This window comes from Blennius ocellaris (assembly GCF_963422515.1).
Source record: "Blennius ocellaris genome assembly, chromosome: 14".
Lineage (NCBI taxonomy): Eukaryota > Metazoa > Chordata > Actinopteri > Blenniiformes > Blenniidae > Blennius > Blennius ocellaris.
Window position 1 is genome coordinate 19,687,412 of NC_137663.1, and position 25,116 is coordinate 19,712,527.

Below are 25,116 nucleotides of genomic sequence, written 5' to 3' on the forward strand. Positions count from 1 at the left end.
CTCATTATGTAACATTGTACTGTGACTTGAGTAAAAGCTGTAGAGTCCCTTTGTTTGGACGCTTCATCTTCACGAGCCATGTTATTGAAAGTCAGTCTCTATTAGCAGGAGCTGACCTTCGATGAGGATTTGAAGAGTCCTGCCCTTTCTATATGTCTAAATCTATTCCACATGCCCCCCTATAGTTTGTTTATATGTATAAAGTTGCCAACCCGCTGTATTTCTTTTCCCCCATTTTCACCTCAAAACACACCTCAAACTGACAAATATATATGCATATTTGTATTCCAGACACTTTTACCTCTTGTAACCTTTCTCTGTCTGAATTTTAAATTCCCTCTAGAGTTTTATACACACCCGAGCTCTGTAGGTTTTGTGCCTGCTTCAGTGTGATCTCAACCCGTTACCGCTCCGGTGATATCAGGGAAGTGTTATTTCACTCTTGCGCTCCCATCTCTTCCAGAGCTCTTACCTGCTTTTAACCGATGAGCAAACAAACCCGTTGATAATGACAGAAGCCGTGACGTATGAAAGATAGCTTTATTGCACAAGGTGTTAGAATGATCTTTTTAGTTTTTGCTTTCTTTTCATAGAAAATGTACCTTTGAACACAAGCAATTGCTATAACAAGCAACTCAAACAAATGTTTGGGATACCCTCAACATTTTTTTTTGTTTTTGATTTTCATACATTTTTTTTCCTTCAGTTTTTCCCTTTTAGCAAGCATGCAATGACTTTCTTGAGGATGAACAAAATACAAAATAATGATAATTAAAAAAAAAAGGAAATAGGACAAATGACAACATCAAAAGACTTTAAAAAAAAAGAATAAAAATTCAACAAATTAGTATCAAAAACATAAAGGGAAAGAAAAATGTTTTTGCCCATTTCAGAAGTAAAATATTCTTATTTTGATACTATTTCAATTTTGAAACTGGGGCATTCAACCCTGATGTGTCCCCTGATTTATTCTGACGAAAATAGCTCTTCATACAAAACTGTGTTTTATGTACAAGACTTAATCTATAAACACTGACAAAGGTAGAGATGATGGATCTAGTATGAATAGGGTGGTGATTTTTTTCCCACTTTGATTCATCTGAATGGGGGGAAATGACGGGAGCCTGAATGATCCAGGTTTACAGGCGGACTCCAGTCTAGTATATACATTATACAATAGCGGTTTGCGTGACCAAAAGAGCTACGAGTCCCTGATTTCACTTGGCTGAACTAGTTTTAGCCACTGGCCACATAGCTTTAGTACCACTTAGCCTCCAGAACCCAAACGATTTGACAACCCGACCACCCCCCAAACAAATTCAGATGTATTTTACAAATCAAAATCAAAAGACCAACAAATTCTCCTCCCTAAACAAACAAACGAGCAAAGAAAGCAAATGGATAAATAAACATAAACCACAAAACACTATCATGGAGATGGCTTGAAAAAAAGACATCCCAATAGGTTGTGTGAGTGTGGATGGAGAGGGAGGGGGAGAAAGAAAGTGGGACATTTACAGTACTTTAGACAGGACAACAACAAAGATATCAGTCAAGTCAACATTATATAAGTTTTTTTTTTTTTTTAACTGAACTCCCTGACATATAACATCTCTCAACATTAAAGTATTTGATTTCATTCACATCATGACTGGGTTTCCTTCAGCTACTTTTCTTTATTTCTTTGAAGAGCAGTGATTGGCTCAGTGGCACAGCTGGCTGAGAAGTTGGTGGGATGATTTCTTCTGTTTGTCGTCGTCAGATCTCGACCTCTTGCGCCACAAACAGATGCTATAAAGTAACTGAAGTCTGGAACCCCCTTTTGCAGCAAACCTTCTCCCAGCGCAAAACTCATTTTGGGGAAAATCCTCTGAGACACTGATTTGGTTTCTGAATGTTATTGTATTTACCAACCTCTCAGGCTCACGACAGGCTTAATAAAAAGTCTTAATAAAAGAGCCTATATCCTCACGAGAAGACTTAAATAAAATTACAGAAAGATTTGTGTCAGGATTGTTTCCACCGAACACAAACAGCCAACGAGCCGTCGTGACCCGGGGACGTTTTGTTCTCACTTCTCCCAACTGGACCCATGCTTCGAAAAGAGGCTCCTCTCTCTCTCCACACACATGCGAAGCACTCTCCTGTAAGTCGGCCAACACACAGTAACATACAGATAATCCCTTATATATACTAAACATTTTTCTTTCTTTAGTCCAACCTTCTTTTATTTTTTTTAATTTCTCTTTTTAAAATTTCATGATTGAGCGATTGTCTCATTCTTAAAATTTGACATGAACATTAAATTGTTGTACATACCACGTCAGTACATACAATTCATACTTTGTCATAATTTCATTTAAATGTCAATAATATATCTACATAGAAATATATATGTAAATTCTTTATAATACCAAATATTCTCTATTTGTGATGTGAGAAATTATAGCTGTTTCATTTGGGTTGTCATGATTTCTTTAAGAAGTTGGAAACTGTTCAGCTGTAGAGTTGATGTGTGGAGAACAATAATGTGATAGAGATTTTATTCTTCTTGGAAGTGAACCTGAATCTTTTTCTTTTTTTTTGGGACTCACTATTAAAAGAGACTCTGCCAATCAATATTTGGGACTTTGAAAGACACAAAGAGGGCGAAAAGATACAGTAAGAATAGGGAACTTAACTGGAAGTCTTGCAAATTGACAATGATACTCAAACTATGTATGTGCGTATGAAAGACAGGATGGCCACACAGCTTCATACTGGCTATTGTAGTCTTCATCATCATAAACACAGAGCATTTGGCTCCTCAGTTTTAGTCAATATATCCAAATGACCACAGAAATCACTTCCTGTTGTTTTTGCTGAGCAACTCCTGCGAAAACTGCGCGGAGCTGAGCACCAGCTGGCTGCAACTGTTAGTTAGAGTTAGTAGTTTGTTTATAGAGTCCCACATGGACATGAAAAGTAGGGTTAGCTGGGTCTCTGTCTGGGAGGACGCCTTTCCCAAGGAAAATTAGACAGGATGCCGGGCAGTTCACCATTAGTTGGGTTTAGAGAGAGATGGCTGTGTGCCGGTTCTGGCCCAGACTGAAGAGCGCCAGAGTGGTGGCTGGCCGAGGACGGGGACAGCAGTGCAAGTCTGTGCGCGGTGAGTGGGCTACACCAGCGTGTACGATTTGGAGTAGGCCCCCACGCTCTGTTTCTGCAGCCTCCCCAGTGCAGAGGAGCTGCTCTCAAGCAGCGAGTCTCTGGAGCCCCCCACCTTGTTACTGTTGGTGGGGTTGCTGCCCGTGCTGGAAGTGGAAGCCGTCGCTGCATTGTTGGAGCTGGGCATGGTGAGAGTCCTCTGGGGCAAGGTGGCGGTGCCCGAACTCGCACCCAGGCTGCCCAGCCCAGAGTGGCCCAGCGTCAGGGCCTGCTGCTTGGCAGGGTCTAGAGTCTTGTGACGGCCCTGGGTGTGATATGCCCGCTGCGTCAGGCTGCGGATCGAGGCTTCCCGCGGGGGCACAGCTGGGCACGGGTCATGCAGCTCCCCTTGCTTGCGGAAGAATGGGTCCGTTTTCATGTAGAGGGGTAGATTGCAGAATTCACCTAGGAAAGACAATGAATGAGGAGACTTTTTATTTGAAATTTAAATCGCTGCATGTGTCACTTATACAGCAGGTATTAATGTTCCCAAAATCTTTATTAAATGACGAGCATGTTTTGGTTTCAATTCTTGGTGTGAGGTAGAAAAGACAGGAGATTTATCAGCCTGAAACAGTGCCTGTAGTGAGTACAATGAGCCAAGTGTGGGTGTCTTTTATAACAAGGGTGGTATTGTTCTTGTCTGTGATTGTTCTATTTATGATATTTATATCATGTTTTTATCCTCAGTTTTATGTATTTCTATGTAATTGTTCTATGTATTTGTGATTTTATATTTTTTATGGAGTCCTATGTCTTCAATACAGATGATGACAAAACCTTTAGTGTAGCTATATGACAGCTCATGGACATCAGAATACTGTCATCTTGTGGTACAGCAGGGTACTAATTCACCATTTTATATTTGTGTTCTGTGTGTGGGTGTATATTTAGTATTTTCCTATTTGAATTCACAGTCGTGTTTTTTTGTGTTTCTTTGCATGTTTATAGTTGTGTATGCATGTGCACATATCCTGAAAGTGCCTTTTTTATATGTAATTATTTTTCTTTTTTTATGTTTTGCCAGTCACTTAATAAGTACTTTGAGTTGTCTGACAGGTGCCATATGAAGAGAGATTGCTCGACTGATGAAATTTCTCCTTTTGGTTGTCCACAGGTGCCTCATCTTTTCTACTCACTTTTGTTGGCGCGGTGAGGAATGGGCACCGCCACATTTTTTCCGCGGTCGTAGTCCTGTGGTTTGGGCGGCGAGGCGGTGAAGCGGCAGATGCCCGGTTCAGACGGCGTGCTGAGGGACGTCATGCTGTCCGCCGGGTCATTGGTACCCGTGGTCATTTGGTCAGACGAGCTGTCGGAGATGAAACATTCTGTGATGGTGAACTTGGCGTGCTGCAGGTGCTCCTCCAGCTTGGCGTGCTCGTAGGCTCTGGCCAGCTCCTCGTAGGTGGACGAGGCGCTCTCTGTTGACACCATGCTGTTACGACCTTTATCTGGACAGAGAAACGGAGTTGTGTAAACATTTTGCGTGAGCAGCTGTTGTTTCAGATTGTAAAGACGTTTCTTTGAATAGCAAAAAAATGACACACTAAAATCTGAGAAGAGGCTTTATTAGTTCCAATAAGATGTTTGATTTGAAAGAGCAATATGTGGACACTCTATCGACTGCAACTGGCTGGTCCGACAACTCACCTGTGTCTTGTGAGAGGCTGGCGCTGTAGCTGTCACTCTCTGTGGCCGTGATGCCGTGAGAGCCCATCGTCCTCCAGTCTGAAGTGAGAGTTCGTGCTGAAGCAGTCGACTGGCTCTGACTGGGCCGGCTCAGCGTCCACTGGCTAGAGTATCTGTTCCTGGAACTGTGAGCTGACTTTATGCTCTTCCTGGACACGGGGTCTGAGAAGGATCAAAGTTTAAATGTTGTGTTATATTTGCATTTTTTGTAATTATTTTCCTCCCACAGTCCATGGACATGTTGCTCCAGAGTTTCTATATATCAGGCAAATGCTTTTATTTAGTAACTTTTTCATTTTCTTGCTGTGACTTGAAAACTTAAAATGATGGATGAATTAAAGTGGTTATCACTGAGATAGGCATAACGTAAACCAGGATTTCTAGAATTTGAGAGAATTGTGGAAATGGATGAGCTTATGCTTCACATTTTGATACAAATTTGATGATATGCACATAAAACTAATGCACGTTATAGAACAAATTTCCAACATACACTCAATGCATACAAAAAGTGGCATTATATATTTTAGGGTTCAATTTTGCAAATAAGTTACTGTTATGTTGGACAACAATAATGTAACAAATGGGAAAGACGTGTATCTGGATTTTACATCATCAAGAGACTTTCTTTTTTTATTTAGAGACTTTTTAAAGATGTGAAGCATCTACTATATGTGATTAATATTCTTATCTCTATGCTCACGAAGTATTGAACTGTTCAGGGTGGACAGTTCCCTTCGCCTATCCAGCTGGGATCTGATCGGAGTCCTTGGGTAAGTTGCTATAGGGTTTGATGAATGTCGATGTGAAGAGAAAACTCACTTGTGCCAGGTCGAATGTCTGACATGTCAATCAGAGGTCCTGAATTTTGGATGAGAGCTTGGTGGTGGCAGCGAGACGCCGGTGCAGAAGTTTTGTGGATTCACCGACTGGCTGAATTCAGTATCTGTCACCGGCACCGCAGCTTTGTCCTCTCCTGTCACCCACAAGATATGAAACAACGCACTGGTTAGATTTCAAATGCCACAAATGGTCAGATAAACTTATTGATATGTGGCCACGTGCCTATTTGTTTGATGCCTTCCTTGTCCTCAATGAGCAGCTGAACACGAGGATGTCAATATGGAGCCGCGGTCCTTGAGGAGGTCCTTTCACAGGCGTGTCAATGCTGCGATTGTTCTTGCTACACACACACACACACACACACACACACACACACACACACACACACACACACACACACACACACACAACACACACACACACACACACACGGAACAGAAATAATAAATATGATTGATTTGTCTCTGAAATATGTTTCAGCTCATGAACATTGAACATCGTTGTGCTATATTAATAGTAGAATAGTAGAATAGTAGAAGTAGAGTTTGTTTTCTCAGAAACTGCACAACCTAAAAGTAACTTTTTACCTGCCTTGATTTAAATTGTTATTTGCAAGCATTTTATTTCATTTACGTGTTTAAAATGTATACCTTTAATTGTCATTTCTCAAAAAAAAAAACACACCTTAATAAAATATATACCATAGGATTTTCTTCTGGAATAAATGTTGTTATGAAAATTATTTTATTCTGTTATGGGAATAAACTTCTTGGTGACACAAAATTAGATTGATATTACCTATTAATATAGTTAGTGGGTGAGTTGACTGCTTAAAGCCTTATGATTTAAAAGTAGTGAAGTAGTGTCAATTGTGCTTCACTATGAGTATTATTTGCATTAATGTGAGTATTCATATTTCCTTATTAATTCATTTCAACTGTTTATGAGGTTAAGATACCCAAAATATCAATATATCCCCAAAGAGATTATTAAAACTAACCCCAGTGGCCTCTTACCTGATAAGCATCTCAGCAAGGCTCTTTGCGTCTAGAAGAAGACAGTAACGTAATTAGATTACAGTCGGCTGTGAAGATAATCATTTCAACTTGTCACTCTATGTCATTGTAATCCACTAAACACATCGCTGATTCCTCTCTGAACTTTCTGTGTCTTTGGCTCACCTCTAAGCCGTTTGAGCCTCTTCTCCTTGCGCTTCTTGCGGATGATGAAGAGCAAAGCGACGCCCAGAGTGACCAGGATGACGGGAGAACCGATGGAGAACAGCTTTTCACATCATCCCCCTCTCCCACGAGCTGATTTAATTGGAGGATTGTACCTAATGAAAGTTTAATAAATAATAATAGTTTCAAGGTTCTGTCACAAAGGTGAAGACGCAGAAGGAAAGTAAAAAAAAAAAAAAACTAGAGTTCACTTACTGCCATCATAGTCAGTAGTGGCAAACTGGGAGCTCTGGTTACCGCAGCCGGCGCTGTTGCAGGCCTTCATTTTGAGTTCATACCACGTGGCCTCACGGAGCTCACTGAGGAAGAGCTGGGTGGTGGAGTTGGCCTTGAGGCTCTGCCAAGCCCAGGTACCTTTTGGCCTGAAGTCCAGCATCATGTCTGTGATGGGGGCAGCCTCCGCTGGTCCAGCCCTGCAGGTTGAGTCCTGCATGAGTGGAGTTGATATGGGTGAGCAGCGGCTGCTCCTTGTTGAACACGGGCTCTGGAGAGGAGGAAGAGGCAAAACAACCGGTCACTATGTGTATCATCAGACACAGGGGTTTCAATGTTCAATAGACTTTAGTTTTATTGTGCATTTCGCCCGCATTGAGCCCCCAAAACTAACTACTTCCTCTGTAAATGAGGGTTATGTTTTATATAATGTACTGTATGTGTTCTATGTGATTCTAATGTCACATTTATAACATTAGAAACATTTAAGCATCTCACACATTATAGCTAGTGTTTATCAAGCTTTTAATTGTTTTTTAATCTTTAAGTTGTATTTATTCTAAAAGAAGATTCCCTACACAAAAAGACATTCATTCCTTCCAGGAAAGGAAAGAAAGTTGCAAATTATCACTGTCTGGAAATGGAAAATGGGCCGGATTAATATGGTTATAAGAAGAAATAACACCCATGCCTCCACCCCTCACCTCTTCCATGTGTCTTGGCCTCAATGATCTCACTGATGCGTCCTGAGCCCACGCTGTTCTTGGCGGCCAACTTGACCTTGTACCAGGTACCACAGCGAAGGTTGTCCAACCTGAAGGATCGCTCACTTGAGCTTATAAACACGTCCCTCCACTCCTCTGTGTTGTCCACGGAATACTGCAGCACGAATCCTGCAACAATATGGCTTTATGTCAAACACAAATACTGGAGGAAAAACAGGAACGTCTTCACTGCAGCTATATATGCTGGACGCCAGGGGGCAACATTCAGCTACATTTAACTGCAGTTAGGATTTGGTTTTACTTTTTTTCTTTTTAACCTCAAAATGTAAGCCTGTTATGCATCTGCAAAAATTAATGCAGGAAAGAGCAACAGAAAGATCACAAGAAAAGTGAATGTTTTAATCACATAGAAATGTAAACTTTTTGGTTTTCAAAAGAAACTCAACAGTGTGCTGAAATTTCTCTGTTCATTGGAAGGTTGCTTGAGTTCCTACCTCTGATGGAGCTTCCTCCATTGTCCCCAGGGATCCAAGCCAGCGTGATGGAGGAGGTGGACGTAGTGGAAACAGTCAGACGAGGCTGGTCAGGAGGTACTTAGATGAAACACAAACAAACATATTGACTCAGTGACACACTCTCCTCTGATAAGTTCCACTGAAACAACCGGGCACTTTCTCCTCACCTTGAACCACAAGATTGACTATGATGGTGTCGAAGCCGAGGGTGTTGGTGGCTGTACAGGTGTAGTAGCCAGAATCCTCCGCTTTGACTGAACGCAGCACCAGAGTGCCATTGGAAAGGATCTGGCGCTGACTGTCAGCTGTCACGGGAATGGCAGAGTCCTCACTGGAGAGGAAGAGGTGGATAGTTGAGCAGGGTCTTATTTTGTTCTTAACACCATCATATAGGCTGATCCCAGTGGTACAATCTCTTACTGAACGTGGACACATGCACTTTACAACCAATAGTGATAAAAGCTACCTGAGCAACATGGAATCAAAATTTCTGTGGTTGATTGAAATAGTTTTTTTTATCAAATGCTCTTGTCTTGGATTTACGTTACTAAGACGGCCAGTATAAACACATCTGATTGAGCTACAAACTTTGGACCTCAGTTTGAATCTTCTGACAAAGTTAAAGGAATAAGGAACATTCTTTTGAAGACACAAAAATGAAGAAAACACTTTTGAATCCCACAAAATTGAAACCTTTGACAAACATCAGAGGTTTGAATGAAATACGCTTCAGCTGGCACCGATACATTTTAAATCATGGAGTGTGTGTGTGTGTGTGTGTGTGTGTGTGTGGGGGGGGGGGGGGGGGGGGGGGGTAATGTACATTTCTTAATCAAGCTAATAACACAAAAATATCAGCACCATGTGGTATCTGACAAGGCCGCTCTTTATATGAAGCTCAGTTTCAATCAGAATTAGCTGTATTTTGAAGTGTAGCTCTTTTTGCACAAATATTTGTATCTCTGTTAATTACTCGCATCCATCCTTATCGGTACGTGTGGGTCATAATTTTGACTTATGAATAGTATTTTGGCGAGCCTGACCTGTCTTTGGTCCATTTAATGGTGGGGGCGGGCTCTCCCACTGAGCTGCAGGGCAAACGCACTTCCTTCATCCAGGGTGTGGTCACAGTGCCGCCAAAGGAGAGGATTTTTGCAGGGACTGCAGATAAAGATAAAAAAAAGCTGCAATTAATGCTGCTCTGACAATTCATATATAACATCATCAGCTGCACCAACTAAGTTTTTCATGCTCTGACTACTCTGGCCGGTGAGCAGGTGAACCAGCCGCCTGCCTGAGGGGAAAAACCTTTACTCACAGCTGAAAGTGTCCAAAAGCTGCTTTACTAGCCCCTCCTCGTACCTAAATTTCAGTCTATCTTTTTTCCATAGATCCTCCCCTCTATTGATTCTCTCTCGCTCGCTCTCTCCCCAAGGGTCATTTTACTGGATAGGCCCTGTTCATCACCACATAATTAACAACAGCGTTTCTCGCAACACAACCACGACTCAATCAATACTACGGCTGTCAATCAATAGCAGAGAGCGCAGACAGAATAGAGAGGGTGAGCGAGCCATGAAAGGGGTTCGTGCGAAGGAGATCGTGTTGCCGTCTCATGGTCGTCCTGAGACCGATCTGCCTCGTAACCTTTTCACAAATCTCTTCACCCTTCTCCTCTTCGAGTACCCACCTTTACCAGCAGGCTCCACTGTGACCTTTGAGCTCATGTTGCCTCGGCCAGCAGTGGTCACAGCCGCGGCCCAGATCTGGTACTGTTTCCCCCGGCTAAGGTGCGTGATGCGGTAGAAAAGCATCTCGGGGTTGGCTTCGTACTCGCTGGGTGCCTGACAAAAGGCAAACAATCAGTTATGTTAGAGGGCTGATGCATTAAAAAAAATATTGAAAAAATACATTTTATAAGTTATGAAGCACAGAGCAAACTGGTATGTCTTAGAAAAATAAATGATAGTAATATTTACTCTGTTCTTAACAAACACACACAATTTACAATCCCACCATTCTGAAACTGTATCACCTGAATGGAGCTTGAAAATCGTTCATTATTTCAGGTACCCCAGTACTCTACTTGTTAGACATTTAAAAATCTCTATGAAAAAAATGGCAACTTTCTTATCTTAGCTATTGTCCAGAGACCATGTCAACATTGTTTTTTGTTCCCCTAATCCACACATGCAGTAAATTCCCATAACACATGTAATCAATGTAATCTAATTTCAACTTGATCAACATAATCAGCACACATCTGCAATATGAAGAGCAGAAATGATACACATCTCGAGCGCAGTGCATGTGCATCTCACCACTGCATTTTACACATTTGGGTCGTTCGTCATTTTAAAAATGTTGGAGATTTTTTCTGATTGAACAACATCTTTGTGGATTGAGCTTTAGAGTTCATACTGGTTGACTTGTGTTACACTATAATCACTTTGGGACTTTATTTCTAGAACAGGTATGAGTCATGATTTAATATTACAGCTTTTAAAATTGTCCTTTCTATATTTAAAGTGAAATAATGTTTGTGTTAATATTGTGCCAAAGAAGTGAAACTGTTTTGTTAATTACATTTAATTTGGAAATTAAAAGCAAGTTTTAAAAAGTTTTAATCAATGAATGTGCTATTGTTCATATCTGGTAATGAGGCAGAAGAGACCATTTCAATAGTTGCTATGCTACAAACTAGAACTAATTAAATAATAATAATAAAATAATATTTTAGTTCCTGTGGATGTATTATGGATGAAAACACATACAGTCAGATACATATAAAACCCTTCCTTGTGTGTGAACCTGCAGGCTCACAGAAACACTGTTGTCCCTCAAGATGATCCTCAATTCTATCTCTTTAATCTGTTCATCTCTCAGTGTTCATCTTCAATTCCTTCACCATTTGCTTTTCCTGCTTTTCCCTCACTCGCTCTATCCTTCTCTGTCTCGCTCAGTGAAGAGGAGAGGATGGAGCGACGGAGGGGGAGGAGGGGTGTGTGAGTGTGTGTGTGTGTGTGTGTGTGTGTGTGTGTGTGTGTGTGTGTGTGTGTGTGTGTGTGTGTGTGTGTGTGTGTGTGTGTGTCTGTGTGTGTGTGTGTGTTTGGGGGGGTTCGAACATTCCTCCAGCATCACGGCTGTGTTGTGGTGATCCAGGGAGTGATACACAGAGATAATGAAAAGACGGACAAAAGCACTCTCATCTCAATGTGACTGATACCCTCCTCCTGCTCCTCCCGTCCACCCTGCCTCTCTCTCTCTCTCTTTTTTCCCTCGTTTCCCATCGGTCTCTCCCTTCCTCTAATGGTGTGTCTCTTTTCCTCTCTCAACCTCCTTTTCTCCCCCCTCCCTCTGTTTCTCCTCCCTGCCCGTGCTCATTTACATGGCACTCATGCACAGAGAAGGAGGAGTATTTGTGAATAATAAGAAAGTGAGATTCGAGCCTGATATCAGACTTCACCGTGTGCTGGTGTTTGTGTGCACATGATCTAACCACAACTGAAATGCTGCACGTATGCGTATAAATAGAAAATGTTGAAATGTGATGTGTCTCCGTGTGTGTGTGTGTGTGTGTGATGCGGCAGTGTGCATGTGTGAGCTTGTTCTCTGCCTCATTTGCATATCTACGTCTCATCAGGTTGCCAAGACAACCTCATCTGTTCATCTGGGAGGGCAGGAAATAAAGCGATGGTGCAAACACAGTGAAAGAGAGACATGCGCAAACACACACACACACACACACACACACACACACACACACACACACACACACACACACACACACACACACACACACACACACACACACACACACACACACGGACACACGCACTTTAAATTAATGATAATGGCTGCAAATTAATTGTTTCCTATTCCTGTGAAAGACTTTTATCGAGTTACCTGCTTCTAAGTCAACTTTAACATTTTCTATGGACCCCATCAAGAGTTGCACCCACAGTAAAAGGATTGACTTACAGGCTGTCCAGATCCTGGGCTGGAGCAGTAGATGGTGTACTTGCGGATAACACCGTTCGGTTTATGGGGAGGCAACCAGGACACGACCACACTGCTCGGAGAGGAGGGCACTGCCTTGATACCAGCTGGTGGACCAGGAACTACAAGAAAACAAAAAACAAAACACACAATAACATCAGGATGGTGGGTACGTGCGTGCATCTGTGTGTGTGTTTTGTGCATGCACACGCTGGGTGTTGGATTCCTATTAAAGTGAGCAGGCTTGTTTGCAGATTGGTAGTCTTATCCTGCACTAAGCCGCTCTAGGAGGACTTGGAAGAACTCCCTTTGGGTGGACGGCCGTGACATATGTTCATTCAGACATTGGTCAGCAGTTCTGACTCTGTGACACCCAGCATTCTCTTAGCTCTCAAACCCACAAACAGATTAGACATTAGTGTCTGATCCTCTGCTCGCCATTTCAGCTCTGCACTGGACACATCTTAATACTCTGTTTACAAGGGTTTTTTTTGTGTGTGTGTTTTTTTTTAAGACGCAGTTTACAAAAACACATTCAGACATTGAATACAATGAAATGTGAGAATAATCCTTTAGTCACATTGGTCTTACAGTGTATGCTTCACACCATCAAGTCTATTCATCCCCTCCCATAAATACAGCTCGTGCCTGACAGTGGGCCTCATCAGGGGTCTACAGAGGGAGGTTAGTACGATGCAAGACCAAGCCCAGTAAATCCATCCCCCTGTTCTTCCTTTTCTACTCTGTGAGGCCCCCTGATCCAGTCATTCAGCCAGCCTTTACCCTCAGACTGCTTCACCCCATGCATGACATGAGCAGGGCTGGAAACAAGGGTGAATGTGGTGATGGAGCTTCAGGAAAGGGAGGGAGAGGGGGGGTGAAAGAAAGGTGAGAGAAATGGCACAGATCTTATGGGACTGATGATGGTGGTGGTGGTGGTAGCATTGGGGAGGTGCTAAGGAGGCACACATCATTATCATAACTGGACCTGCATGTCAAAGTAGGAGTGGCAGTGAGAAGGGGGGTGTTAAGTCCCATCTGGTGCCCAAAATCTGCCCACGACTACAGACAGACAGACAGACAGACAGACAGACAGACAGACAGACAGACTGCAAAGCTGTAAAAGCTCAAGTGGTGATGGGGAAAATAGTGTGTGAATTGCCTCTTCTACATAAATACATTATGCACTTCTGTGCCAAATCAAAAGCGAATATGTCACTGTAAACTAATAATGCATTCAAACACAAATCTAACATTTAGGTGAAGAATGTAGCTATCCAAATCACATCTGATTGGAATAATTGTATTAATCATTTCTCATCAGCCAAGGCCAGACTGTGTGATCACCTTTCTATCCCTCCATCTTCAACCCCCGGGCCCCACCTCCTCCTCTATGAAGAGACATGGATCTAGCTGTAATCCCGCCTCCATTGGTGTAAGCACAAAATTAATTCTCTCTAATCCAAGTGGAGTTAATCCCTTTGCCTATGGCTAAAGGGCTGGTGGAAAAGATGCAGGCGGCCTGGGCTGATGGCTGACTCCTGGATGCTATATGCTCTGAGACCCCCCCCCACACCCCCTTTTCTCCTCCCGCTTCAGCCGCGAGCTGTGGGCCCAAAGCCTCTTAATTCTCATTAGCACTGCTAATGGAGCTTCCCAGCATAAATGAGCTTTTGTCGTGGGTCTGAGATACAACACAGCACCCCCTCTTTTCTAACCACCTTCCTCCTCCTCTCACCCACTTTCACCCACAGCTCTGACACGGTATATAGACGCCGTAAAATGCACGAGTAGAACCTGTATAAATACACATTTGTAAAGCTGTATACTCACGGTCTTCCCGGGTTTGGATGTAGAGGACATTGCTGCGGACACCGTCTCCCGCTTGTGTGTAGGCCAGCACCTGGACACTGTAATTGGTGAACTTCTCGAGCCCTCGCAGCTCCACCTGTTCACGGGTGGTTGTGATATTCTGCATCTCTCCCCATTCTAATGGAGCACAAGGAAGAAAATATTGTTCCATAGAAAACTGGTGGTTGTCTGGACAGGCAACACAGAACAACTCCCCTACAAAATACATATGTGTATGCAATTAAACTAAATTTAGACAAAAAATGTTTTTTCTCAATTTAGTCAAATTGAAGAGGACTGAAAATTATTGTTCTTATATGAATACGAACACCTTGTGCTCTTTTTTTGAAAACATACTCAGCCAATTTTTATTAACTGTACGCAAAATGTATTTTTAGGAGACAGGGTTACATAGACACAGAACAAGACACAAACACTGCACCGACAATCACTACTGACTTTTTTATTTTTAGAACTGCACAGGGAAACGAGGACAAACATAGATATATATTCAAAGAGGTTCAGGAAGTGCTTTATGAGATAGGTGTGGACACACGTCACCACATCGTGACTCACAACACTGACAGAGAAAGGTAGGTGAGTGGGTCGGTGGATTTTAGAATGAGATAGGTGATAATTACTCTGCATTGGCCACTGGGCCTGGCCCCCACAGCACCCACCTCCGTCAGGGAAGAGGGACCAGAACACAACCCGGTAGCCTTTCAGCACACCGTGCAGCGTCAGCCGTGGAGGCTCTGCCCAGGTGATCACCGCCTCGTCCGACGTCACGGAGATCGCTCGCACGTTCTGCGGAGGCTCGCTGGGAACTGGGAAGAAGCAAAAGTAGGGGGAGTTAGTGTGCATACTAGAACTTTTTCGATGGGTATTGTCGAATAGAAAAAAAAGACTTGACTGAGCTTGCATTGCAGCTATTAGTAAATGATAACTTAACACCAATAACTACAGAAAGTCTCCGTTTGAATAAACCACTCATAAGCCCCAAATTAATTGTGAATTGCTCCTTGCTTTTTGAGAGGAGATTGGTTGGTGGGTTTGAGAAGGCCTAACATGAAAACTGTGAAACAACTATACCTAAAGAGTTAAAATGCAGTGAAAGAGGGCGAAAGGAGGCTAGATATTGAGGATAAAATCTGAAGGAAGTCGCTGTTCATCTTCAAGCTAATTGAAGTTGTAGGGGCAGCTTCAGACTACCTGCTCAGGCAATTACCATCACTCAGGGTGTCATTCATTACTCTCCACTTAGACAGGAAGGGTCCGTGGTAGAGTATAGGAAATAAAAACACACTGAAGAGACAGAGTTATGACAGGGATGAGAAGGGAAACAAAGAAGGGGAAGACAGAGAGGAGAGGAAAAAATAGGTGGTGGAGTGGGCAGGCATTTGGAGAGTAATGGTGTTCCATGTTCATCTCTCGCTCTCTACCAGCCTAATGAGGGTGCTAATTAAAGTAGAAAGAATAATGGGGGGTGTGCTGCAAATTCATTCCTACCATTTTGTTTGGCTGTGCATGTCTACATGTCTTTGTGGACATTATCTGCATTCATTTATGTGATTTCTATTCTGTTGTTCTAATTGTCTGTATTACTTTAAAAAATGTGTCTGTGTGCATGTACTATATGTATGGATGGAGATTATTTCCCACATCCCTCTCTTCCTCGTTTTCTCCAACTCTCTATCAGACATCTAATTCAGTAATTTTTTTTTTCCGTATCCAGGCTCCTACCATCTTCCAGTGTAGTAGCGTTGATCTCAGTACTGGATGGGCCTGTCCCGGCTCTGTTGAAAGCCTGGACCACCACACCGTACTGGGCAAATTTCTTAAGGTTGTCCAGTGTGTAAACTTCACTGTCCCCAGTAGCTTTCATCTCCACGATGCTGTACTGGCCATTGCTGCCGGGACCGTTTTCTCTGTATCCGATCTGATAGCCTCTGATCACTCCGTTCTGCAGCTCCTTCTTGGGTGCCTTTAAAAGAAAAAAAAAGTTTTATTGTAGAATGTACAGTTGTATAGTGATATACGTATTATCATGTGGAAAAAAGTGTGGAATCACATGCAAAACTCATACATTTAAGTGGATCTTGTGTACATTACATGTATATCTACTGTCGTTTTAAAGCGCATTGCTGCATTGCTGCAGTTAGCAATTTGATATTCTATTTAACCATTATCGAGAGAGCATTTTTTTTTGTTTTTTTGTGATGCGTGTTGAGATTGCATTGTCAGAGAGAAGGACAAGACCAAGAAATAAAGCATAGATTTTACCCTCCATGTAACTCGAATGCTCTGCGATGTCATCGGTTGCAGAACTACTTCCATTGGCGGCCCGTCAGGTGCTGTTAATGTCAAGTAAAGTGCGACTGTTAATATTCATAGCTGTGCCCTATACACACACACAAAAAGATAAAGGCAGACATAAAAACAGAGAAGTGTGATATTTGCAGGGGAGACAGCCACTTACGTGCTTCTTCCGTACTGATCGTGAGCTCTTTGCTCGGAAGGCTGCGCCCAATCTTGTTGTAGGAATACATGCGGATGCTGTAAACGCAGGCAGGGTGTAATTCCACTATGTTTGCCTGATTGTTGGTTGGTGAAATGTTCCTTGTGGTGTACATATGATCCCAGGAGTCTGTCAAACACAGATTTTGTTGTCAATAAGAAGCTTTCTATGAAATGTAACATGAAAACTGTTCACATGTTTTAGCACCCCACCTGACTTGTTTTTGTATTCGATGTCATAGCTGGTGATGATGCTGTTGCCATCAAACCTTTGGATCCAGCGAAGATTCATGCTCCTGTCTTTTACCTCCCTCACTTCAAGCTCGGGGGGATCTGGCGGCTCTATATGAGTAGAGAGCATCAGCATCATCATTATTAGAGATGTCATTCGATAACTTCAAACTATCAGGCTCTTTGGTTAATGAGTGAAACTTCACATCTTGATACTCGAGCATCGGGTGAACCTCACCTTGCACGGTGAGCTGGATGAGGCCCCGACCCTCTCCGTAGGAGTTGATGGCATGGCAGGAGAAGAAGACGGAGTCGCCTCGCTCGGCTGGGTTCAGCTGTGAGCATCAGCGCAAACAAGGAAAGGTTACGATGTGCAAACATATATAACATGGATCACAACACCGGTCACGAAACCTCCGACATGTAAATCAGTGCTGTGCCATAAAAAACAGAGTTTTTTTTTTTTTAAATTTTAGATAATTTAACTTCTTTTCATTGCATTCTATTTAGAATACCTTCCAAACTGATATTAGTTTGAGTTTCACTTCTGTCACACTTTGCTTACAGACAGTGGAAACAGGACAAAAATGTCCAGTTCTGCTCTGTCCGGGGGACAAATCTCTATCAGCACCTCTAAGCTTCGATGAACAATAAAACTGCACATCTCGATTAGTTAAGAGATACTGAATGACTATTGACTGCTCTTTACAGAATCAATTGATCCCTCTCAGTTTTGTTATGGCGACATGAGGCTGATTTCAGGGTCTGATAGCTTTCTGCGGCTGACCTTTAGCGTTGAGATGACTTCATCTCCTTTCTTGTTGATTGTGATGGAATAACGGGGATTTCTCTCGGCGTCGATGACCGTGTCCCCTCTCTCCCAGCGGATAATAATGGGCTGCTCGCCCCGCGCCGTGCAGTTAAGCTCCTTGGTTTGGCCTTTCCTCGCCATGGTGGTGTTTGGGTGGCTGGTGATCATGGCAGGAACTGAGCAAAATCACAGACATGTGTCAGTGACGGGAATTAAATGATATGGAATAATGAAACTAGGAAATGGGAATATGGTATTGAAACGCGATGATTTTTTTTTACACATGTATAGACATCTCTATTTCTGCCCTTCATTTACCATTTTCATTTCACGCCTCAAGCCCCACTGGACCTCCTACCCACTGCCTCCTCTTCTTCTATTCTTGTCATACTTTTGCTTCTCTTCCTTCTCTGTTCCTCAGACATAATATTATCGATTGAAGGAATTCCTGTGGTTTTGTTTTCATCACTAATTCATCAATCATTTCCCTTTCCAAACATTCAGAAGCAACCAACTGGCAGCTTGAACACGTCAATCAATAACACACTCTCAAGGATGTGTGGGACAAAAACAGGGTTTTGGCATGTTCAGTGCAGGCCGCACTCGCCTGGGGCAAAAGTGCATCTTAGAAGAGCTGAAGGACCTGTCTGAAAATCTAAAACTGTTCTCTGTACAATCCAGGAGATGTGGTTATGAAAGGAAGTGGGCTCACATGGAAGAGAAACTGATTGACACTTACTCTTGACAGTAAGGATCATGCTTTTACTGATGTCTGAGCCCACTCCATTGGAGGCCTGACAGAGGTAGTAGCCTCGGTCGTCCTCCAGAACATGTCGGATGAGCAGGGAGCCATTTGACATGATCTGGATACGGCCAGTTAGTGGGACAGGATGGTACTGCTGAGGGTTTCCAACACCTGAAGGACACAACAAAAGATAATGTATGTCACTGTCAACATTTCTTTTCTAGCTCATGTGATGTTTCTGAAATTTTGTGAGAATGATGGGTTGACTTTACCTTTGGCATGTTTCCACATGACTTTCGGAGGCGGGTAACCTTCCACGGAGCAGTTGAGAACGCCAGCTTTTCCATATATACAATCCTGGTTGTTGGGCTGCACCACAAAACGGGGCGGTACTGACAAACACAATAAATCCAATTAATCAAAACGTAACAACTGATGAGTAGAACTGAAAAGTCGTATAGTTATGGTTACAAAGTCTGGCTTGCTCTGCCTGTTAGAGCGTGTCCCATCAATGTTTTCCTCACCAGTTACAATCAGCTGTCTTTCCCAGCTGACAGTGGCAGCAGCATTGCTTGCGATGCAAGTGTAGTTTCCGTTGTGCTTCAGTGTCACCTTGGAGATTTGCAGGGAGCTCATGAACTCTTTGGTCTCTATTGCAACGCCAGAGGCGGAGCCTGGCACGATGAGTTGGCCATCTTTGTGCCAGGTGATGCGTATGGGCATGTCCCCAGATGACACCACACAGGCAATGTACATGAGCTTCCCGACTGAGGTAGAGGGGATGTCGAAGGGCTGAATGAGCGGTGGCACTGAGGGCAGAGACGAAGAGTGCAAAAAAAAATAAAAAAAATCAGTGGAATAAATGGAGCAATAGATGTTTAAGTGTGGCAATGTGGCCATCTGGAGCAATACTGAGAGAGAGAGAAGGTCATTGGCCAGTGGGACCCTCTTTGCAAAGCCCCCCCCCCCTTCAGAGCCCCCATCTCCTGCAGCCCATAATAGCTGCTCTGGTTAGAGTCCAATTGGCAGGGGGAAGTCATTCCGTTGCCATGGTAACGGAGGTTGAGGTGGGGGTACTACAGCTGAGACATCTGGGGGATTTAATCTAGGCTTCATTATTATTCATCTAATTAAATCAGAGACACACTCACACGCAGGCACATGCACACACCCTTAAACACCTCTGCAGCTGCCCCGCTACCATCGTTACCCTGCTCACAGACCAAACAAAATACAGACACATACACAAAGCTGCCCTAAAAACATACTCTGCATCTGAAAATATTGCTACAAAGTCACATTTTACTGTAAAACTTTATAAACGAGTGTGTGCAAATTGTTAAGACTCAGTACTCTTGTATCATGGAATCTTTTTCTATTTTCTTTACCAACATGATGAAACATGATGTTCTCGGTTTGGGTTCTGCTGGGATCAGATGCTCTGTAAAGCTAGAATACTTATGAAAACCATTCACGTCCCTCTGATTAGTAGGCATTACGCATTTTTTTGCAGCTTACCCACTTCAGATATCGGTAAAGGTCATCATAGGACCAGGTAGAGCACCAACAATGCCCAATCAATCTATTTATAGCTGCACGCTCACCTTTGACAGTGACATGTACAGTCTGGTTGATTGACACCTGGGGCTGGATCAAAACGCTACACAAGTAGGTCCCCTCGTCCGCGCCCTTCTGCACGTCCGTAAGCCTCAGGGTGCCATTCTCAAAAACCACTTGACGATGATTATCAGGCAGCTGCATGCCGTCCTTCAGCCACTTGATGGAGTAATATGGGTACCCAATCACGCGGCATGTTATGTAGGTGTTCCTGCCCGCAACTGCAGTGATGTCTCGCATGGGTCTAATTCGAGGTGGACCTGGAGACACAGGGAAGAGAGGGAGGGGATGGAAGGAGGAGACAGAAAGAGAGAGAGCGAGAGAGAGAAAGAGACAGACACAGAGGTCGGAGAAAGAGGCAGATGAGGTGATGGAGGTCATGGCAGAGCAAGGTGGCAGCCACGGAGACAGGAGGTGAAAAGATAAAGGTCGAGGGATAGAGTGATTGGGGCAAGTTGACAGGTGAAGAGGGAGGTTAGTTAAGCCCCATTTTCTAATTTCTGAAGAAAGTCTGTTGATTTTAGCCTAATCATATATCTAAGTGATCAATTGTATTTTTCAAGATAGATAGATAGATAGATAGATAGATAGATAGATAGATAGATAGATAGATAGATAGATAGATAGATAGATAGATAGATAGATAGATAGAAATATAGTGAAATAGAAACAGAGCTATGTTTACTCTCTGACCTCTGTATGTTTGTATAGAATTGGGTGTAGAGTGCATTTATATTGAAAAGCAGACAGGCACCTCTTACGTTTATGCGCGCTTGGTACTCGGCGCTACCGGCCGAGTTGCGTGCGACGCAACGATACACTCCTCCATCTCGAATGAGCGGGCTGCTGACGTTGACGTGGGACACGGTCAGGCCATCCGACAGGGTGTACTGGCTGGTCTTGTAGGTGGAGTCGCGCACCACGGGCTCGTCGTCCAGCGTCCAGGTGATGGAGGGCGGCGGGGCTCCTTTGGCGGCACACATGAGGGAGAAAGGCTCGCCGGGGTTCACCACCCGCTCACTGAAGGAAGACACGATACGAGGAGTACCATCTGAAGGGAAACAGAGAAATGATCAACATGGAGAAAGAAACCAACAGACATTCTGATTGAAACAACATAAATCATCATTTCTACTGCATTTGTAAAGCAAACTCAGAATATCTATTTGATCTACATGAAACAAATCTTGCAGTGCTTAAAGCTTAAAACACAAGGACTACGAATTGCAGTTTACTTTTCAGAGCGTTTCGAAAACATACCCTCAAGCAGAATAATGGAAAAGTCCTGAGCGGTGTGACCCTTTCGGGAAGCAAAGCACTGGTATGCTCCAGAGTGAAACTTCTGTGCTGCAGTGATCTGCAGAGTGTCGTTGTGTTGACCCTGGATGGAGATGTGCTGGTCAGGGACGATGGGCTCCGTGTTTCTATACCAGGTGATGACATACTCTGGTGAGCCCTCCACAGTGCAGGTGAAGAACAGTGTGCTGCTGATGCCTGTTTTCAGGTTCTTAGGAGACAACGTCACTCTGAGTGGATCTGAGAAGGACGAACGAGACCAGAAAGCACATTTCAGTGGTTGCTTGACTTCATATGCAGAACGTTTGCTATAAAAATGTTGTATGAGTACAAATATGAATTATGGAGGATGTTTCATATCACATTTGCCTGATTTAAAAAAAAGATTAGGTCAATGTAGTTTCTTTTCACAAGAAGCTTAATTATTAACAAAAAAAATAAAGATTAATTTATAATTCTAATCAATAAAATTCCTCCTGGAATGTCGGTAAATATATATATATATATATATATTTTTTTTTTTTTTTTTACATTTCAAACAAACATAAATGTGTGCACCTATACTAAAAGCCATCACACATGGACTCATGGATACAGTAGGCGTTTCCATTCATGGAGACGAGGTGAAAGAGAGAGAGTACCAGCAGCCGTGGTGACTCAATCAGCTTGACGCACTCATTAAAAAAGCAGCTGGAGATATCTCTTCACATCTCTGTCCACTTGTGTGTGCGTGTGTGTGTGTGTGTGTGTGTGTGTGTGTGTGTGTGTGTGTGTGTGTGTGTGTGTGTGTGTGTGTGTGTGTGCAAATGTCAGTGAGCAATAAGGCAGCTGGTGGTGTATGCTGGGGGGCATCGTTGTGCCTCCCAACCCCCCCTCACCCTGTCAGAGTCACAGAGTGTGCTGCCATGATGTGCCCACTGGCAAAGCCTACCGCCTCTCTATTCTCTCCCTCTGTCTCGCCTCCCTCCCTTTGTTTCTTTGTATACTTTACACAACGCCCATTTATCTCAGCCTTTCTTATTAGCTTGTTATTACATTGCAGATAATGTCATTCCGGCAGTGTCTGGATGTCTGATGGTCCCTGGCGTGACCCCTCGTCTTTATCACTGTCTTGCTCACCCTCCTCCTCTCTGATGGTGAACGCTGCTGGCAGCTGTGTTACGGAATCAGCCTCGGCAAATTACCACCCTGTCTCTCTTTTTGAGGTCTGATATGATGGGGCATCATACAGCTCACACACATGTTTGATACAGACTCACACGAGGTGCGACTTCCATGTGCGCCTCGAACCAAGAAGAACAGAGTTTATAAATGTGTCCGTCTGCCAGGATGATTCATGGAAAAGACAGCGTGGGAGTCTGTCGGGTTTTTTGCCAATGTCTGTGTGTGTGTGTGTGTGTGCGTGTGTGTGTGTGTGTGTGTGTATCTCAGTGTGTGTGTGTAAGCGTGAAGTCGCACTCACACACCTATAACGTGAAGTTGGCCAGACACCTCCTTTGAGCCAAAACTGTTGGTGACCTCGCAGGCATAGCTGCCACTGTCCTCCTGCCGCAGGTCACTGATGGTCAGCCCCGTCAAACGCCGTGTCCAGCGGGCGTCCGAGGGCAGCGGGCGACCATCTTTTAGCCAGCGCACAGTGGGACTGGGATAACCTCCTGCTGTGCAGGGGAGCTCGATGCTCTGGCCTGCGTAGACCTCCCCTGCTTGGAAACTGTCCAGAATGGTTGGTGAGGACTCATTGGGGTCTGAAAGACAGAAACAGAGTTCAATTTTTGTCGAGAAAAAAAAAAAAATCCAACCAAGAGCTGCAAAACATCAACATTGAGCTTCTCACCCATAACAGAGAGCCTTGCTCCATTGCTTTGCCGTGTCTCTCCACTGTACTTGTGCTTGGTGATGCACCGGTATGTGGAGAGGGCGTCCTCCTTCTGAACATCAGAGATGTAAAGAGCCCCGAAGGAGGTGAGCGAGAACCTGTTACCTGAGGGAGACACAGACAGCAGAGATCAGCAAATAGGATTCGGATGACGGGCAGGCAGATTCAGCAAGCCACTTGATAAAGTGAAGAAAAAAAACAACAATTTCCCACCTCTGCTGTGTCACTATCACGTTTTCTTAAACTGATCACACTAATGTGGAGCTATAGTGCTTATTGTGAAACCGTATTGTTCTCAGAACAAACAGCTGTCTGAACAGTTGGCACTACCTGCCTAATAATGCTGCTTTCCAAAGCCTGGCACTCTTTCAAGACCTGGAGGACAAACAGCGGTCACTTGCACTGCGCGTCAACAGATTTACAGTCTCCCTTTACACACAATACATAACTCTTACGTGCCACGCTCTCCATCAGCAAACTATCTAAACGTTCCACCGCTCAAAAGTATCAACAAAATGAAAGGCTAAAAGATCAAATTTGTCTCTGTGAGACAGGAGCTGCTTCATCTCCCTCTCTGTCTCTCTCTCTCTCAGCCTTTGATTTGTGCAACAAGGCTTGCAGTTAAGTAATCAACAAAAGTTGTCGTGCTGCGCCCCACTGCTCTGAGGAGCCATCAGTGGGACGTTCTTGCACAACTGTACATGTGCACACATAGTCTAACACATGGTTAGTGTATCTTCATAAACGTCATGTTCCTAACACCAGCATCCCCCCCCCCAAAAAAAAAATACTTCTTACAAAATCAATGTCTCTTATAATAGTGAACAACATTTTTTGAGTGTACACAAGATGTGTACAGCCTTCCCCCATTCATGTTAACACGCGTGGTTTTAGGCCACAGAGTTGAGGAAAACAAAACAAATACTTGCAAGTAGCAAATGTGAAGAACTCCATGCGCTCTTGCCTCAACAGCAAAACTCCATGCTTGGGGGCTTTTCACTGTGAAGTTTGCATGTTCTCCCTGTGCATGTTCTATTAATTTTCTGTTCCTCGCGTCTCCTTCCACAGTCCAAAGACAGACAAACAAGTTTAACTGACGGCTCTGACTGTGAGTATGTTCTGCACTGTGGTGGACTGCCTTCAGGTCCTGGGTGTGCCCTGCCATACCCTACCGTCAGACGGGATTGGCTCCAGCACCTTGGGACCCGATGCACTATGCAGCGGGCTCTTCTACTGCTTAAAGCCACTGGCATATGTTTGGATGCACTGCATTTCTTGGAATTTTTTTTGTTTTATGAACCTCTGTGGTATTTGTCTTCTTCTCATCGGCCACTTTTCTGAGGTGAATGAGGTCAGTTCAGGCTAACTCGGATTACCAGCTCAGACTTTAAGTATTTAGACTGAAGGCCAGTAGGTGGACCGCTTGTTTTGAAAATAACTTGTGTGTTTATCAGCAACATCGTGTTACCTGCAAAGGTTTCTCATGTCACATGCTTTTGTTTGCGCCACACTATCTTTCAGGGGGGGTCAAACAGACACACAGAAGGTAGCAGTTATGGAATATGTGCGTGTGTTTGCATCGACTATACTGTAGGACCCGAGAGGAGGCACAGGCTGCAATTTCACGGCAGCCTTTGTTTGCCCCCCCAGAATGACGCCTTACAGGATAATGAGCACTTTAAGACTTCTACTCCCACAACACCGACGCCTTGCCTGTCACAACACTCCGACATAGGCAGGCATGGAGGGAGAGAGAGAGAG

The 25,116-nt window shown here is 43.6% G+C and overlaps 1 protein-coding gene across 1 annotated transcript in view; it reads right to left on the reverse strand.

Annotated features, from left to right (window-relative positions):
* Positions 1 to 3,157: 3,157 nt before the first annotated feature.
* The window catches only part of LOC308139876 (cell adhesion molecule DSCAML1-like), a gene marked incomplete at both ends in the record, with an annotated part of 49,719 nt that continues 27,760 nt past the window's right edge, over positions 3,158 to 25,116 (reverse strand). The window contains 34 exon segments of the mRNA XM_080509457.1: positions 3,158 to 3,591; positions 4,326 to 4,637; positions 4,837 to 5,037; positions 5,698 to 5,764; positions 5,766 to 5,851; positions 5,941 to 5,991; positions 5,994 to 6,058; positions 6,735 to 6,765; positions 6,900 to 7,007; positions 7,010 to 7,054; positions 7,155 to 7,350; positions 7,352 to 7,443; positions 7,877 to 8,065; positions 8,392 to 8,490; positions 8,580 to 8,743; positions 9,456 to 9,573; positions 10,103 to 10,256; positions 12,394 to 12,533; positions 14,245 to 14,400; positions 14,943 to 15,089; positions 16,006 to 16,246; positions 16,546 to 16,616; positions 16,742 to 16,909; positions 16,993 to 17,121; positions 17,249 to 17,345; positions 17,798 to 17,997; positions 18,561 to 18,737; positions 18,839 to 18,958; positions 19,091 to 19,375; positions 20,171 to 20,443; positions 20,938 to 21,234; positions 21,444 to 21,719; positions 22,946 to 23,224; positions 23,314 to 23,460. Coding sequence (XP_080365583.1) covers positions 3,158 to 3,591; positions 4,326 to 4,637; positions 4,837 to 5,037; positions 5,698 to 5,764; positions 5,766 to 5,851; positions 5,941 to 5,991; positions 5,994 to 6,058; positions 6,735 to 6,765; positions 6,900 to 7,007; positions 7,010 to 7,054; positions 7,155 to 7,350; positions 7,352 to 7,443; positions 7,877 to 8,065; positions 8,392 to 8,490; positions 8,580 to 8,743; positions 9,456 to 9,573; positions 10,103 to 10,256; positions 12,394 to 12,533; positions 14,245 to 14,400; positions 14,943 to 15,089; positions 16,006 to 16,246; positions 16,546 to 16,616; positions 16,742 to 16,909; positions 16,993 to 17,121; positions 17,249 to 17,345; positions 17,798 to 17,997; positions 18,561 to 18,737; positions 18,839 to 18,958; positions 19,091 to 19,375; positions 20,171 to 20,443; positions 20,938 to 21,234; positions 21,444 to 21,719; positions 22,946 to 23,224; positions 23,314 to 23,460 — 5,615 coding nt within the window.